The 17,736-nt window shown below is 50.3% G+C and overlaps 1 protein-coding gene across 11 annotated transcripts in view; it reads right to left on the bottom strand.

Annotated features, from left to right (window-relative positions):
* The window catches only part of Atp2b2 (ATPase plasma membrane Ca2+ transporting 2), a 351,907-nt gene that overhangs the window by 43,305 nt on the left and 290,866 nt on the right, over positions 1-17,736 (bottom strand). For 7 of the 11 annotated variants that reach the window (XM_058572956.1, XM_046425452.2, XM_058572951.1 and 4 more), the window contains 7 exons: positions 16,599-16,724; positions 14,913-14,945; positions 13,713-13,772; positions 8,468-8,509; positions 7,462-7,620; positions 4,585-4,799; positions 11-253 (listed from right to left, as the gene is read on the bottom strand). In XM_058572956.1, coding sequence (XP_058428939.1) covers positions 11-253; positions 4,585-4,799; positions 7,462-7,620; positions 8,468-8,509; positions 13,713-13,772; positions 14,913-14,945; positions 16,599-16,724 — 878 coding nt within the window. The remainder of the gene's footprint in view (positions 1-10; positions 254-4,584; positions 4,800-7,461; positions 7,621-8,467; positions 8,510-13,712; positions 13,773-14,912; positions 14,946-16,598; positions 16,725-17,736) is intronic. The other 4 variants (XM_058572950.1, XM_058572954.1, XM_058572953.1 and 1 more) reach the window with 2 other exon arrangements.

Raw genomic sequence — 17,736 nt, 5'->3', positions numbered from 1 at the left:
GCCCACTTACCAGAATCTTGGTGGTGTAGGCGCTGTTGATGGCGATGGCGTTGACCAGCAGCTCCATGGTCTTGGCGTTGATGGAGCTGGGATCCGGGATCTCCTTGTAGTGGACGTCACCGACATAGGCCTGCACCACTGTCATGCGATTGGTGGTCAGAGTGCCTGTCTTGTCCGAGCAGATGGCTGTGGCATTGCCCATGGTCTCACAGGCGTCCAGGTGGCGCACTAGGTTGTTGTCCTTCATCATTTTCTGGGAGGAAGGACAGATAAAAGGGTGATGGTGAGGAGGGGGGGTGGGGGAGATGGGGTGCCTGGGGGGGGAGCCCTGGGTGATATGCAGTAACTGAGGCAGAGCCTCGGTTTCCCTTTAGCCTCTGCACATCAGAGGATCTTGGTTATAAAGGCCTCTTACACCTGGACTCGTTTTGACTGTTATGGCCCTTTTCTTTCTCTTTTATCATTTGAATCATTTAAAAGATCATTTAATTTTTTACCTCAAGATACAGAAGTAATCTACATTGTCTATGGAAAAAAATGGTGGAAAAAATATACCAAAAAAAAAAATGCTCATCATCTCTAGCAATCAGAGAAATGCAAATTAAAATTACACCAAGATACCATCTCACTCCAGAAGAGTGGCAGCCATTACGAAGACAAACAACACGTGCTGGCGAGGATGTGGGGAAAAAGGCACACTCATAACATTGCGGGTGGCACTGCAAATTGGTGCAGCCAATTTGGAAAGCAGTATGGAGATTCCTTGGAAATCTGGGAATGGAACCACCATTTGACCCAGCTATTCCTCTTCTTGGACTATACCCAAAGGACCTAAAAACAGCATACTACAGGGACACAGCCACATTCAATGTTTATAGCAGCACAATTCATAATAGCTAAACTGTGGAGCCAACCTAGATGTCCTTCAGTGGATGAATGGATAAAAAAAATGGGGCATTTATACACAATGGAATATTACTCAGCAATAAAAAATAATAAGATTTTTTTGCAGGGAAGTGGACGGCATTGGAGAAGATTATGCTAAGTGAAGTTAGCCAATCCCCCAAAAAACAAATGCTGAATGTCTTCTCTGATATAAGGGAGATGACTCAAAATGGGGTTGGGAGGGAGAGCATGGGAGGAAGATTACCTCTAGATAGGGAATAGGGGTGGGAGGGAAAGGGAGGGAGAAGGGGAATAGCTAGGATGGTGGAAGGAGAGGGTCATCATTATACAAAACACATGTATGAAGATGTGAATTTGGTGTCAACATACCTTATATACAACCAGAGACATGACAAATTGTGGTATAAAGGTGTATTAAGAATTGTAATGCAAAAAAATAAAAAATAAAAGAAATAAAAAAAATTAAGGTTGGGTCTCTCTTGATTACTTCAAATATTTTACTCTTAACTGAGCATAAATAATTATTCCTTATTTGGTTGTGGATTTTTCTCAAATGTATCATCCTCTACTGGTGCCTGTTTTTCAGTGTCATTTCAATTTTGCCAAAGGTAAGTAAGTTTAGCATACACGTGCTTATAGATATAGGAAATCATTTGGAGAAATATCAAAATATGAATGTCATTATCTCTCAGGGATAGAATTTTAGATTTTTATTGATTTCTTTTTATAAAATCCATAGATTCCATTTTTCTATAATGGGCACATAACTTGCACAATAAAAACTATGAATTCCTTTTAAATAAAAATACACAAGAAGGAAAATGAAAAGTGAGCCATCAACTGCCGCCTAGAACAGCTACATCTTTATACATCAACATCTGTTCTTTTTGAATTTATAACACAATGAAACCCGACTATACATATTATTATTTTTATAGAGCCTCCCCTTTTCTGGCTCAGTCCCTGCTTCTTCTAGGTTTTTAAACAAGTAATGAAATAAAGTAATTTTCAAAGAACCACCAATTCTCATGCAGGTACCCCTGACAAGTTGACCCTACCTGGTAAGGAAGGGAGAGCAAAGCCGCTAGAGGCTGAATCAGATGGAGTCCTAGTCTGTGCCTAGAGATTTTTTTCCCCCTCTTGATACCAGGGATTGAACCCAGGGTGCTTAACCACTAAGCCACGTCCCTGGACCTTTTTGTGTTTTATTTAGAGACAGGGTCTCAGTGAGTTGCTTAGGGCCTTGCTAAGTTGCTAAGGCTGACTTTGGAATTGCAATCCTCCTGCCTTGGCCTCCCAAGCCACTGGGATTACAGGCATGTGCCACCCTGCCCGGCTGGGCCTAGAGATTTCATTTGCTTTATTCTTGCTCCTCATTATAATTCTTTACAGCAAGGGTAAAATAAGAGTGCAACTTGAATAACTTAACCAGAGGTTTAAGTTAGATACTGATAGGATTATTGCTATGGAATTTTCCTGATTATAACCCGTGATAACAATGCCAATAAATATTACGCTGAATGGTTGACCAACATTTGGAATTTGCAATACACTTTACATTCTGCAAAGAACCTTCTGCATTTATTTTCTTGTCTGATGTTGTAAGAATCCCATGAACCCTGAGAAGATCTGTTTTGGCAACTGAAGAAATCTAGGCAAAGAGATTAGACCAGGATCACACTCCCAGTGAGGTTGAAGGCTGATGTTTTAAGCTCTACTTAACCGCACAGCCTAGATCATTCCATGGAGCCTCAACCCATCTGCTCTCTGAAGAGGGTGGTCTACTAGGCTTGAGAATCCCTAAGTTGGGACTGTCCAATAGGGTAGCTCCATGGGGCTACCATCGAGCACTTGAAATGTGGCCATGATGTCTCCCACAAGGGCAGAGGTGTGGTCGTGTTTATAAATAAGGCCAAAGGGTACATGCAAAAAGCACATTGCATTTTGAAGACACTATGAAAAAAGAACATGTAAAAGAAATCTCTCTATAATTTTTACATCAATCACATGTTGCATTGATAATGATTTGGATATATTGGGTTAAGTCAATTGCATTATTAAAGTTATCTTCACCTGTTCCTTTTTTACTTTTAACAAAATGGGGCTACCTGGACATTTAATGTGGCTCACATCTGTTTCTCCCAGGTAGCACCCATCCAAGTGGTCACTACTGGGCTCTTGACGGTGGCTCCCAGATCCAGGCTCAGAGAGGAATCGTCTGCTTCTCCTGGGCTGGGTGCTCTAAGTTTACCAAGTGACTGCATAAGTAACATGACCTAAGATGACCAAAGCTAACAGGTGCCAGATATACAAACTGCAGACAGCACAGGGGCCTAAGATTGTCTAGACACACGGTTCCTCCAAACCGGGTCTGTGCAGTTTTCAAGGAGATCCCCAGCTTGGTGGGGTGGCTGTGGAGCCCCTGCTCATGGCTATGTAAATATTGCCCTCTCTTGTTCCTGGGCTCCCGAGGAGCATCTTCATGAGACCTGTTTGGGTTTTGGTTTGTGGGATGGAGTTTCTCTGAAAACCCTAAAACAGAGAGACGATAAGGGCTGTATATATTTCACAGAGCTGCTACTTCCTGGCACCAGCCTGGAGATCTCTTTTCTGGATGAAATTACATCGGAGAGCCCAGCCCAAATTCCAACTTGGAAACAGATGCTCACTGTGCCCTCCAAAAGCCCTGCCAATTTCTTGGAGTGGGGGCCTTATTTATAAACACGACCACACCTCTGTCCTTGTGGGGGATGTCATGGCATCAGGACCCTGGGCGAAAAGAATCCAGAGCCCTGCCCTCCAGGGTGGGGAAACCCCGGGGGCAAAGGGAAGAAATGAGCAGGGCGTGAGAGCCTTGGAGTGACCCACAGAGGGTCAGACTTGTGGTGTTTGGGACCCACGGATGACCACTGCCTGGGCAGGTGGGAGTGGAACTCTGCCATCGATTGTGCTTAGGAAAGCCCCCCAGACCCAAGCTGCCCCAGTGAACATCCACTGCCCAAGAGTCCTTCATTTAACTGCTTTTAAAACCTTTCAGTCTATAACCAAGGTGAGGAGGCTTCTGTTAAATTAGGCATCATTTTGTTTTCATCTTACCTCTCTCAAACTTTTTAGATTGCGACCTCTGAGATTAGTTGTGTAAATACTATGGCTACGAGGGGCCTGTTACTGTGGCTGCCAGACCTCTGCCTATGTTCAGTGGGATGGGGATAGGTTTTGGCCTCAAAGCGATATCTGGATTTTATTTAATTTTTGCAGTACTAGGGATGGAACCCAGAGCCTCATGCAAGCACTCTGCTACTGAGCTACACCCCCAGTCCTAACTGTTTTAGGGGATTGAGCTGATTGTCAATACAAATCTGGAGAATTTACAGTAAGTGCAGAGTTTTGACTTCTCTTGAAAGATGTGTGAAGATCTGACCCCCTGGGCCTGCAATCTACAAGGCGACATTTGGCTGGGCTAAATAGTGGAGACCCCTTTAGCTAGGGTGGGGCTCTTGGGTCTGTCCCCAGCCTCCTCAGGTGTCTGAGTTTTGGGGACAACAGACACCCCCTCTGAGCCCCTGATGTGTCCATATGCTTCTGGGCTCATCTCCCAACCCCAGCGAGAACCCTCGGGCCCCTCCCCAGGCTCCCAGCTGGGGATGTCAGCTGACTGGTCGTGGACTCCCAGCTCACCTTCACGGAGTAGGCCAGCGAGATGGTGACGGCCAGAGGGAGTCCCTCGGGCACAGCGACCACCAGCACCGTCACACCAATGATGAAGAACTTGACAAAGTACTGCACATAGACGGGCGTGCACTCGGGCAGCCACGGCTTCTTGTTGACCACGAAGGTGTCCACGGTGAAGTAGAGCACCAGGATGATCACGGTGATGGCTGACATCACCAGGCCTGCAACACAGGGGGACACCTTCTTAGAAGGCTCCGGGCAGGGCCCAAGGGGCCCTGAGAAGTGAGGTATGGACTAAACACTTGGCTGAAAGGTCCCCAGGGTCTAAAAGAACTCAAAGCACCTCCCAGCTCTGCTCCTTCCTTACTCTGTGACCTAGAGTAAGTCCTTGGTCCTCTGTGAGCCTCAGTCTCTTCCTCTGTACCATGGGGATGCAGATTTCCTTCACATAAAGTGCCTAGCACAGTGCCCACCTGACTCTTAGCAGGTGCTTCAGAAATGTGTGCCAAGGACTGGGTGGGCACAAAAAGAACCATTTGCACAGAGTTTTCACAAAACAGGGAGGTGAATTTGGAATCACTTATTTCCTCATTTTTAAAAAAAATTTTAGTTGCTGATAGACCTTTATTTTATTTTATTTTATTTTTTTTTTAGCTGTTAATGAACCTTTATTTTATTCCTTTATTTATATGTGGTGCTGAGAATCGAACCCAGGCAAGTGTGCTACCGCTGAGCCCCAGCCCCAGCCCCTTTCTTCACTTGTTGATAAATACCTTTTGAGCATTTGTGACATGCCAGTCACATAGTAGTTCCTAGGCTAGGAACTAGAGGCACAGCAGTTACAGAGTTCCTACCCTTGGGGACCTGATGTTCTAGGGGGACAGGCATACCAGAAACAGATAACACAGCCACAAGATCATTGATGCTGCAAAGAAAAACCAAGCTGATGTGATAGAAGGTGACGTGGCAGGGGAAGTTGCTTTATCCAGGATAGCCAGGGAAGGCTTCCTGGAGGAGGTGACCTTGGGGCAGACACAGGAACAACAGGAAAAGGAAACTGAGGCTCAACAGGAGAAGGGTCTTGTTCACGGCCACAGGAGATCCTGTAGCAGTAGGGATGCCGTTGGCAACCTCCCGAGATCCCCTGGGGTCTCTCTCACCAGTTCAGTGTGCCCATCTCCCACCTGCGGCAGGTGCTGCAGAGACTGCTTACATCTGCAGCCTTTGCCAGAGGGAAGTGGCACTGGGGGCGATGGGAGTCCCCTTGTCAAGGTAGTGAACCAACCCCCATCTGGGTTCTAGTGAACCCACCCACCCACCAGTGGCTGATGTGGGGGGTCCCAAAGCCCAGGCCCTGCTGCAAGGTGGATGGGCCCTGCCATGTGGCTCATGGGCCTGCGGAATCAAGTGGAGACTAGGAATGTTCCAGAAATCTCAGTGGCACCTGGCTTCCTCCCCTTACTGCAGGCTCCACACGAGAAAAATCTCCGTAAATCCCTCACCACCCATCTCGGATCTGCTTGCAGGAAATTCAGCCCAAGAGGTAGGCTGTGAAAGGTCGGGGAGGGAGGGGAGGGAGGACTCTGAGGGCCACGGGGCTGTTGTCTTCTTAGTCTCCTCCCCTACCCAGGGCCACGTTCCCACGGAGTCTTGTGCCTGTGACAGCGATGGTGGGGACAGAGGAAATCCCTGGGCCCGTCATTCCCCACCCCCCACCTCCAGCTGTGGGGCCTCAGAGCCGGGCTCTATCCCTGTCTCACAGTCACAAGGGGCGGGAAGCCAAGCTCCCAGCAGCCCGGAGCTGTCACCAGGCCCCCGGGTTTAAATATAGACAGCCGGGCCTATAATTTTCCTCCCTCCCGCTGCTGTGGTGTCTATAATTAGAGCCAGGGAGACAGCCAGGTGGGGATGCCTTGGCACTGGCCGTATCCTTAGCCAGGAGGGGCAGCGAAGGCTGTGTTGGAGGGTTGGGACTCACCTTGCAGCTGGGCTCAGCTTCTCAGGCCAGGGGGGCTGTCACCAGCCACCACGTGCAGCCACTACCTCACTTGGGAAGCCCTGCTTGTTTGGTTGGAGCGCAGACCATGGGCTTCTCCCCTGGCTCCTGGCATGCCCTCGGCCTCTTTAATCTTTCCTCTGCACTGCAGCTGGTGTGGTCATTGTAAAGCCCCAGTCCGTCCCTGCCCAGCCCTACTCAAATCTCTTCCATGGCTCCCACTGTCCTCAGGATAAAAATCTGAGCTGCCTAGATCTCCAGGCCCTGCGGAATCTGATCCCTCTTTAGTCACTGCATGTGCCAAGGGCTAAGTACTCTGTATACATAATTCCCTTTAATCCTCAGAGCAACCTGTCAAGTGGGGATGACCTGTAACCCCATTTTACAGGTGAGAAGACAGAGGCTCAGAGCAAGCTGATGATACTTGGCCCAGTTCTCACAGCCATGTATGGACTGCAGTGTAGGCCATCTGCCCCGATCCAGGGTTTTACCCTCCTTGTTCTGCCTCACTAAGTGCTGAGTGTTTACTGCATACAGGACTCAGATTGATGGCTATGGCAGGAAAGCCTGGGCTTCCAGGACCGTCTCTTTCTTGTTTATTTTTTGGTACAGGGAATTGAACCTGGGAGTGTTAACCCCTGAGCCACATCCCGAGTCCTTTTTATTTAGTTTAAAGATCGGTTCTCACCAAGCTGCTTAGGGTCTTGCTAAGTTTGCTGAGGCTGGCTTTGAACTTATGATCCTCCTCTGCCTCAGCTTCCTGAGCCCTGGGATTTACAGGTGTGTGCCCCCCACCCCCCCCGCACCCGCCCGGCAGGACCCTCTCTTTCAAGGTGGGGTCTCACTGGTGGCTTCAGTCCCCTCAGCCCCCACCGCTGCACACTCACCCGCTTTGCCAATCTGCACTGCCAGTTTGGTGAGCTTGCCCTGCAGCACAGACTTCTCCTTCTTGTGCATGTTGGCCTTCTTCTTGTCGTCTGCGTCGCCGCCCTCGGCACTCTTGAGGGGCTGCATCTCCATGGCGGCTGCCCCGTCCTGCTGTTTGGCTGGAGGAGAGAGGCAGAGCACGCACATGTGCGCGCGCACACACACACAGACACACAGATGCGCACGCAGGTCAGCCTTTCAGGGTGGGGATGCTGGCACCCACCCTGCCTGCCCAGTGGAGGGGTTGGCTGCCCTGACTGGGCCCCCCCATGGTGGGCACAGAAGCCCAGGACGGGGGCCTGCCTCTTCCAGTTGGAGTCTCGGGCTGCCAGGGGTCTCACTGCTTCAGAGAGCAGGCTCTCCCCTGGGTTCCCAGCAGGAGTGGACTGGGGTCCCCTTGGGGCCTGAACCAACCCACAGACCCTACTCAAAATGGACCCTTGGTCTTTCCCATAGTCAGATAGGAAAGATAGTCTTGGGCCTTCCCAGCATGCCCCTGGGGCATGCTATTAAGATATCGAGGATCCAGCAGACAGGAGGGTCAAAAATGAAAAATATGAAAAACACTTAAAAAAGGTAAAAGAGGGTGAACCTCTGTGCACAGGTACCCAGTCCCCAGTCAGTATGGCCTCTTCAGCATGGGACTGAACGGAGGACCTGTGGCCCATTTTTGACAGAGATTGGGCCAGCTCTTAACCTACCCCATCCTTCGACCTGTAAAGAGCTCAAAGAACCAGTTTTGAGTCTGCAGCTGAATGGGCCGGGAGCTCAAAGGCTGGGGAGACGCTGGCCCAGGAGTGTCCTCTCTTCTCCCCAGGGACACCTCTTTATTTGGCCTGGCACCCATGAGTACCACAGCTACATCCCCAGGGACACCAGGCCTCGTAACTAGCCTCCGCCTCTGGTGCAATCTGGTATGGGTGGGGAGGGGCCGCGCCGACCACAGAGGCCGGGTCAGAGGTTTACCTTTGCTCTGGCTGGAGTCCACATTGCCATCTTGCATTTTACCTACACGACAAAGAATTTTAACAGACAACAGAGAACAGACGGCACAGGTCGGTCATCACAAAGACGTAACAGGCCATGGACATTCATGTCACAGATGGAGGAAGGACTGAGCTGTTCAGGTGCTGCGTAGGCCCGCAGAACCTGGGCAAGCTGGCTGCCAGGCCGGCCACAGGGGGCTGTCAGCCTGAGTGACTGTGGATTCTCTAAGGGACTCAGGAGAGAGGGTTTCTGTTGCAATCACCTTGGCCCTGAGTGTTTTATAGATTCAAGGACCATATTTGAGAGTCAAGGGGACAGAGTCTGCTGGCAGGAGGCGGGAGAACTCCAGACCCCCCCAACCCAGTGAGGCTTTTATAACTTTTTGACAGCTGTATTTTGTGGGCTGGGAGGGGGCAAAGGGGAATGTTCAGCTACAACCTTTTTGTTTCCTTGTAAAAGAAAACATGTAAACACAATGGAGAAAGAGAGAGACAGAAAAAGAGGGAGGGAGGGAGAGAGGGAGGGGGGAGAGAGGGAGGGAGGGGGGAGAGAGGGAGGGGGGCGAGAGGGAGGGAGGGACAGAGGGAGAAAGAGAGAAGGGTGGGGGGTTGATTCTAAAATAAGCAGAGTCTGGATGATGTACGTAGTTCTGTGTCTCTTTGTATCTGGCTCCAGGGGACAATTCTACTTTTTCCTCATCTTTCTGAAGGGCTAAGAAGCTATTGCATGGATGTTTCTGACAGTGACCAGGGCAAAGAGTGAGCAAGACGTCCCCAGGAGTGGTCTTTGAGGGGCCCTGAGCATGTCGGGGGGCTTCATGAAGCATCCTCATTCCCGAGGGGAAAGCTACAACCCCTGGTTAAGGGGACTTTATTCTGCAGCTCCGGCCATGGTAGGCAGGATAAGTAGAGTCAGTGGGTTCCCCTGGATGGCTCCTTCTATGCCAGGGCCTGCTGCTTAGCGCAGGGGAAAGGGTGACTATGGGGCTCCCCGCCCACTAAACAGGGCAGGTGGGTGGCACTGGTGGCTGCTGTCTCTCACCTGGAACACCTGCCTCTCTCCTGTACCCTCTGGTCCCCTGGCCTGTGCCGCTCATCTGGATTTATTCCTCTGGTCCTTGCCACTAAGGGAGGGGTCTGAGGGGGCCGGCCACCCTTGGACATCTGCTGCCACGCCCACCAGGTATCAGGCTCGGGTGGCCTCCACGATTTCATGTGATCCTGTCCATGGCCTCCCCTATGAAGGGTACTCTTGAAACAAACCCATTTACAGATGAGAAACTGAGGCTCAGAGGGGGAGATGGCCCACTGACGTCTCTGCAGGACAGTGGACAGCTGGCCCCAAAGTGTGTGTGTGTCTCCACTCTGCTGTCTCATTTCCTGAAGCCCCTCTGAGCCCAGGGAAGGGCATGTCCCATGGTGCTGCTGGGATAGAGTTCCTGAGGGTCCCTGTTTTGGCACCAACTAGCCGTGTGACTTCACATCTCTCAGCCTCGGCTTCCACCTTTATCCCAATAGTCACCTCCCATAGTGTTCAAAAGTCACCTTCAGCTGGGCACAGCGGCATATGCCTGTAATCCCAGGGACTCAGGAGGCCGAGGCAAGTTCGAGGTTAGCCTAGGCAACTAAGAGTGACCCTAAGCAACTTAGTGAAACTCTACCTCAAAATAAAAAATAAAAAGGGTGGGGGATGTGGCTCAGTGGTAAAGTGCCTCTGGGTTCAATCCCCAGTACTTAAAAAAAAAAATTCACCCTCTCAATAACCACTTGCATGGTTCAGCCTTCTGCCATTTAAAAGGGCTTTTGCAAGGGTCACCTCTTGTCATTCCCTGCAAGGTGGGGTGGGAGGGACTGTCAACACTCTCATGTTACAGATGAGGAAACCGAGGCCAAAGGATGTTCAGAGGCAGCCTGCATTTACGGGCAACCTCAGCATCACCTTGAAACCACATGATTAGCTTGTTACCATTTCTGAACCCAATTTTTAGGTGACACACAGGAGGGAACTGGCTTCCCTGGTCCCTGCTCGGCACGTTCTGTTCCAGTGTCCATGCTGGGCTGTTCTCACCAGCCCTCATAGCAAGGCTGGGGTTTAAAGAGAAAGGCCCCCATTGCTCTATTGTTAAAGTCTTCCTACTGGATTTATAAAACAACAACCAGAGAGAAAACTTTTCAGAGCAAACAGGAATGAACAACAATTATTTTTATTTCTTAAAATAATTTTACTAACTAGGCTAAGGGGCACCAGAGGACTCAGCTTCAATAGTCTCTTTTAGAAGGCTCGAAGGGGCCTTTATTTGAATTGCATATTATCAGATGCGCTAGCCGGTGTGCGTGCCCATTAGACCCAGCTAGCAATTTCCTCTTTTATTGCCACAGTGATCACGTGGCTAGAAAAATAATTGCCAATGCATATGTTGGAGGGAGGGAGTACATGGTAGGAGTGCTTTGGTGCAGATGGCCTGGTTTCTCAGAAGCAAGGGACTTATTTGGGACTCTTCTTGCCTGCCTGGTTCTGCCTTGTGATGGGACAGCCAGCTCTGGTCCAATGAGGGACCAGGAGGGTGGGCTGTATTTCAGGGGAGCTGGGATGTGGCAGGATCTGAGAGCGGGGCTGGGAGGGGTCTCGGAGGCCCTTCTCTTCCAGATGTGGCTGTTTCTGAGTCCATTCTCTTTGAACTTCAGGAGGGATAGAGGTGAGAGGAGCACAGATTTGGAGGAGACAGACCACCAGCTAGGAGATCTGGAAAATGTCACTGTGCCACCCTCTCCTCCTCTGTGAAATGGGTCCATATCAACTAAGGTGATGCTCATGGGAAGGACCTGCAAAGTGCTACATAAATGTTAGGAGTTAATGGTAATACGTTATGACTCCTGCTTATAATAATCTAAGTGGTGTATTGAATAGCCATATGTGAACAAGCATAAAAAAAAATAATAAAGCAATTAAGGAAATCACACCTCCAGGATGCATGGAACACATCTATCTTTGAGTTGTGGAGCTTGGGGGAGTAGAGTTGGGGGATGCTGGAACCCCAGTTTTTTTTCCTACAACATCTAAGTCATCAAGATTTGGCTCAGAGGAAGGGGATAAAATTACAGTTAATTCTCTCACTTATCAAGCCTCATAAACTTTCATGGTGCTCTTTCCTAGAGCATGAAAGATTTGTTAAAATTCAGATTTTCATTGTGTTGATCTGGGGTGGGGCCTGAGATTCTGCATTTCTAACAAGCTTGAAAGCGATGACCAGACTTTGGGTCCTCCTGGCATAGGGCAGTTTCCCAAAGGGTATTTATGGGGCATACCAGTCCCACAAGATTCAGCCAGGAAGGGTCCTGCTGTCAAGTCAGCCTGGGCACCCTTTATGAGTCTACAGCTCTCCGCTACCATCAGCAAGTTCAAGGTTCGAGCAGTTCTGCAAGTGAGGAAGCAATCAATTCAGACCAGGGGTTCTCAAACATCTTTGACCACAGGATCCTTCTCTTAGGGGAAAGACCTCTTCTTGTAAGTTTCACTCCATCAAGAGATCCTGGTTCAGGAGGAGCACATACTTTGGAGCCAGCCCCGTCTGGGTTCTGGGTTGAGATCCTAGTTCTGCTACTTTCTTGCCCTGTGTTCTTGGGTGCGTGTCTTGGGTCTCCTCGAACCTCAGTCTCCTCATATTTAAATTAGAGATAATAAAACCTGTGTCATGGGGATTAAATAAGATGGAAATCCTGCAACAGCATCTGCATATAACAGATGATTAAGAAATGAAAGTTCCTTATTTCTCCTATGATTTTTTTCCCTCTGGATGCTGGGGGGTTGGGGGCTGCAAATTGAAAGTGAACTTTACAACCCCCTCCTTTTTTTTTTTCCTGGAGCTGGTTGGCATAGATGGGGTCTGCTGCTCATTACCTGGGGGAAGTGGGTACCAACACCTGGTGCCTTCTTGCCCCGGCTGTGGGTTTGCCCATCTCTGTTCTGTCACCTCTCAGCCAGCCCTCCCTGACGCGTGACACCTCCCACATCCCAAGCTGTTCTCCTTTCTCCTCCTGGGCCTGAAATAGACCTGCACCCAGATTAGCATACTGCTTGTGGAAGCGCCTTGTCTAGCCCCTGACATCTTCTAGGAGCTTCCGTAGCTGGTCACTTTGCAGACAGGTAGCTTGACAGAGGTCTGGGGCAGAGGCTGGGGGCGGTGACAAGTCTCCATGCTTTGCAGGAGCAGTGAGGAGTGAATGAAACAGAGGATGAGAGACCTGTGGCCCAGGGCCTGGTGTGAAGGGACACCAGAGAAAAAAGACATTTCTGTTCCTTCCTTGGTTTCTCTGGAGTCATGTTTTCATGGCTTTGCCATAGTGGCTCTCAGCAATCCCGGAACAGCCTGGTTGATTATCATGTTACCTAACTTTGGGGCAGGGGCAGTATCTGAGTCAACAGAAGCCTCATCTGTCCTGAAGAGAACTAAATCTTCTGGAGGCTTGGAGGCAAGTGCACGGAATTCCTCCCAGGCCGTGCGTAAGGAGGGACAGATGCAGACCCCAGCTACATGGGGTAACCCCGCCCTCACCCACCACCCCAGGGGGCAGTAAGAATGCAGAGTCCCACAAATGCCCCAGCACAGGCAAAAGCAAGAAACACCAGTCCACATCGGAGGGACAGAACTAGGCCCGAGCCCAAGCAAACCCCCTGCCCGTTAGCTCCGTGAAAGAGAAGAGGAAGAAAACTCCACCAGGCTCAGCCATGCTCTGGGGTGGGGCCGAGGAGCTGAACCCTGGCTGGGATCCCCCTGCCTCCAGGGAATTTTAGTGGAGGCTGGGACTCTTCACTGGGGACCCAGATGCCGGCTTCAGCTCAGGTCCAGGCCCCAGGCCATCTTCCCAAAGCCAGGGCAGAAATGCACTTAGTCGGAGGGCCACACCAGGTGGGACACTGCTTCTTGGGGGCCAAATCTGAAGCCAAAGTCATGTCCCACACTTTGGGTTCCCCTGGGGGGGTTCAGGGCCCAACAGGAGCCAGCACCTTTGGGTAGCTACAAGCAGGTGTGGAGTTGGTTTCCGGCTGTGGCTCTGCTCTTAAGCGCCTGCCCCATGTGAGAGGGTGACTGTCCCAGTGCGAGATCCCATGCACATCCGAGATCTGTGCAGTCCAGAACAGGGAGAGAAAGCCCAGAGTTGGGAGTGGAAGAGAGAGAGGCCCGTCCAACCCAGACCGAGACTGACCATTGCCATCGGAGACGTACCATTGACTAGGCTGGCCCTCACACTATCTGCAGCGTTTGAAGCTGCCACACCGTCTGCCGCTGCAGAGGGAGGGTGGGAGGGATGGAAAATGCAGTGTGTCACAATGGAGAAAAGCAACAACGATAAAGACATGAACCCACTGGCGGGAAAACCATGTGACTCTACAGCAACAACAACAAGTCTCCATTAGAAATCAAGAAACTCAAATTTGGGGGTGGAGGTGAAATGTTCCCAGGGAGATGCCACAGGGGTGGGGTTGGTGGGGACTCAGACAATGGAGGGTCTTGAAATAAAACATGGAGGATGAGCAGGGTGATCAGGAGGATGGCATTCTTCCGTGGTGAGGTCTCTACAATGTTGGCCCAATGGGTCGGGTGGGCCCCATGTTGGATGGAGGGGTCTGGCTGCCCATTAGGACCAGGGGGCCCGATGACCAGGAGTCAGCTCAAGCTGTTCAGTGAGGGGCACAGCGTGTGCACCAGCCATGCAGAAGGGCTATCTGCTATGATGGCCATCACTGTGTCCTGGTGGACCAGCAGTCAGTGGTGGTGACAGCTGTTAGGATCCTGCCTTCTCTCAGGGCACTTGCCATCACTAGCTCTTCCTTCCCTAACCTGCATACTAAAGATCGCCCTGATGACCCCCTGGTGAGATAGCCTTCTGTTTAAAAGGTAGCATCAAGCATGTCTCAGTTTGTACACAAGCAAAGGCGCTAGTGAAGTTTTCTTAATTTAGCAATTAAGAATGATTTGAGATGGACAAAATTCACGTCCGTTGCTCTTTCTTGGGGGACTGGGGTTCTGTGGGGAGGAGGAGAATGAGACCCTGTACGGTGAGAGATGCTGGTGGGTGAGGCAGACACGTTGTGTGGTGGGGGATGGGAAGCCAGGTGGACTCTGGGGTGTGAGTGGGGGTGTCGGGGTCTTGTGTACTGTGAGGTGTCATATGCTGGTGTGCAGGGCTGAGGGGACTGGGCAGAGCGGGGTGGTACCATAAGGTACACTGAAGTCCCGTAAGGCAAGAGGTGGAGTGAGGTGCTGGTGTGTCCTGCTGGGCTGGCATCCCATGAGGGCACAGAGGGGCATCTGTAATAGGGCCACCTCCCACTGGGTGCTGGTGGTCTAATGTCAGGCCCTGGTGACCAAAGGCTGCAGCTATTTCTAAAAGCCCCTTCTACTCTAAAGGGTGTCTTACTGTACCTGGTAGCTGAAGGCCATCCCCCTTCTTCACACCTGTGTGATGATTTTTGAGACATGTTAATGATGGAGAAGCACACACAGCCTCATCTCACACAGACGCACACACACCCAGGTCATTCTGAAATGGGAAATTGCAACTGGAGGGCTCTAAGCTGTCTCCAGTTGAGACAATGGGATGGGGGGATGGGATGGGAGCGGCTGAGCTACTCATGATGGCCTGAGATGCTGGCCCACCTCCTAGGTTTCTTGTGCCACGTCCCCTCTGCATCCCACCTCTTCTCCCTCCATGAAGCTGGATCTTTCAATATTTTGTCTCACTGGTGCATGCTCAGAGAGGGACCTTGACTACACTCCAGGGCCACTGAGATCTGCCTTCCATAGTGGCTTTGCATAAACACAGGTCTGGCTTGTGGGAGCTTCTGGGTGTCCTTGTCCCTGAGTTGAGCCCAGTGAGGCCAAGGAGGTTCATACAGGCCACAGCATCCTGCCCAACTCCCTACACCCTGTGCCTGGCCTGACCACCCTGGCCACAGATTCTCCCTTGGTATATGGACACTGTCTTGATGCCCCCTGGATGTTCCTGCCAAGATTCTCTCCTCCATTTCAACCTTGGCACCCTTTTGCTCTCTCCAGCCTCTTGATTTCCCAGACCACAGCTCAGATCCAGTGTTCCTGCTCGTGAGGGTGGGTGCAGAGTCACAATCTCATCATCTGAGGGGACCCACTGAAAATGAGTTTTGCCCTCAGGAACAGGTAGACTTCAATCCTGACCCAGGCTCTATGCCTGGGTGGCCCCTGAGAGCTGGAGATAGCAGAGTTGTCCCTGAAACCCAGGCAGGGACCATCTGCCGTCTTATCTCTCTTCTTCCCAGGCTCCAGAAGTTCTGGGTGTTGGGGATCTTCCCCTGGAGCTTAGGGAAGAAGATAAAAGACTGAGGATGTGAAAGGGGGCTGACTCGGAGACTGAGTATGGGTGTCAGGTAAGCAGCGGGGTGTGCTGGGGCCCGAAGCCCAGATCTCTGGATTTGGGCCTGGCCCGACGGGACTGGAGTTTTTCACAAGAGCATCCCTTATCTGTCCTGAGAAGCATTTCCTCACAGGCCACACCCACTGCACTGCTGGATTTTTTATTTTCAAGGGGGAGGAAGGATCAGAACTGGGACAAGGTGGCAGCTTGAGGGGGAATCAGAGAGGTGGCCTAGAGCAGTATATTTACAGCCATGCTATTGGCCTTCTTCCCCAGAATATCTACTGCCCACGTATGGGACAAGTCTATGTTGGGTAGCTTTTCAGCTCTGCCTAGTGGAGTTGACAATGGTGGCAGGAATAAACGTCAGTGGGAATTTCTGCTCAATATCAAGGTGATGAGACCTATTCATGCTGGCTGTTTCTGCTGCTTGAAACAGAAGACTCAACCTCATGCTCGGCATCCTTGGACTGGCCCCAAGGGGAAGGAGGGGCCTCTGTGACATGACTGGACAAAACAGAGACTGGGACAAGACCCTAGAGATGAAACGGACAGAGCCCACCTGGCCCCAGCAGGGCCTTGAGGATGGAGGTGGCTGTTGGTACAGGGCGTGGACACAGAAGGCACTCGGTAACTATTTTGCTGACTAACAAACAAAAACAACAAAAAAATGTGGCCTTAAAAGCTCCTCTCCTGGTCTGCAAGGGGGTCGTGCTTACCTTTTTTGTCTTTCTTCTCTTCCTCTTCACCACCAGCCCCCAGCAGGGTAAAGATGATGCCAGTCTGAGAGTTCACACCTACAGCAGTCACCACCATTCGTCCTGAGCCCTCCATCACATGGGTACCTAGAGAAAAGAGCAAAAGCCAAGTTATCATTACATCCTCCAAACTTCCTCCCCAGAGGAGTAGAAGGAATGGTCAGCTCCCAGCTCTTTTGCTACAAAAATTGTAGGGTACCACCTATGGTTAAGGGTCACACTGTATGTGTGTGTGATGGGTTTCTTAAGATGTTTTCACCTCAGGACAGAGCCAGGATGGGCCTGGGGCTGAAGACTGCTGTCCTTCAGTTCTCAGGCCCTCCCAATCATCTCCAGGCTCACCACCTATTACCCTGTTCTGGAAGGTCATTTTCTTCCTCTGTCTCCCTCTCCCTCTTCCTTTTCCACCCTAACAGCCCAAGCTGAGGGATACTCTCTCTTTTCCTTATTGATAGTATGTGGAGCCAAACCACATCCTAGTAAAGAGGAGCTAACTGAGGACTGAACACTGCTCAAAATGGGATCCATCTTCCCTCCTTATTTGTGGTTCAGAGGTTTGTGAGTTTGGATGAGAAAAGTATAATGCCTTTGTCTTCACAAACCTCTGACTGCCATTTACCATTTCTTCCCACCATGAATATAGGAATGCTATTGGTGCACCATCACATGCATTACAAAATTCTCAGATTTTTTTGGTATCATTTTTACAGCTTTGCAGATTTTGTGGCTAGTTTTCTCTATTTTTCAACTATTGTGGTTATTAAGCATCCTGATGGATCTTGTTGTTCAGTGTATTAATCAGGAAGCGCATATATTTTTATACCACTTATTTTTATACTTCTTTATTTTAACATAATTGGTTTTCCTTGTAATCTAGTATTTTTTTTTCTTTTATTTTCTCTTTTTGGTACCAGGGATTGAACTCAGGGGCACTCAGCCACTGAGCCACATCCCCATCCCTATTTTGTATTTTATTTAGAGACAGAGTCTTACTGAGTTGCTTAGCATCTTGCTTTTGCTGAGGCTGTCTTTGAACTTGTGATCCTCCTGTCTCAGCCTCCAGAGCCACTGGGATTACAGGCATGTTCCACCTCATCCT

Source organism: Marmota monax, unplaced genomic scaffold (assembly GCF_021218885.2).
Source record: "Marmota monax isolate L192 unplaced genomic scaffold, Marmota_monax_Labrador192_F-V1.1 WCK01_AAM20220418_F8-fsc00028, whole genome shotgun sequence".
Taxonomy (NCBI): domain Eukaryota; kingdom Metazoa; phylum Chordata; class Mammalia; order Rodentia; family Sciuridae; genus Marmota; species Marmota monax.
The sequence above is the reverse complement of the archived record's forward strand: the minus strand, read 5'-3'. Positions and strand labels throughout refer to the sequence as shown.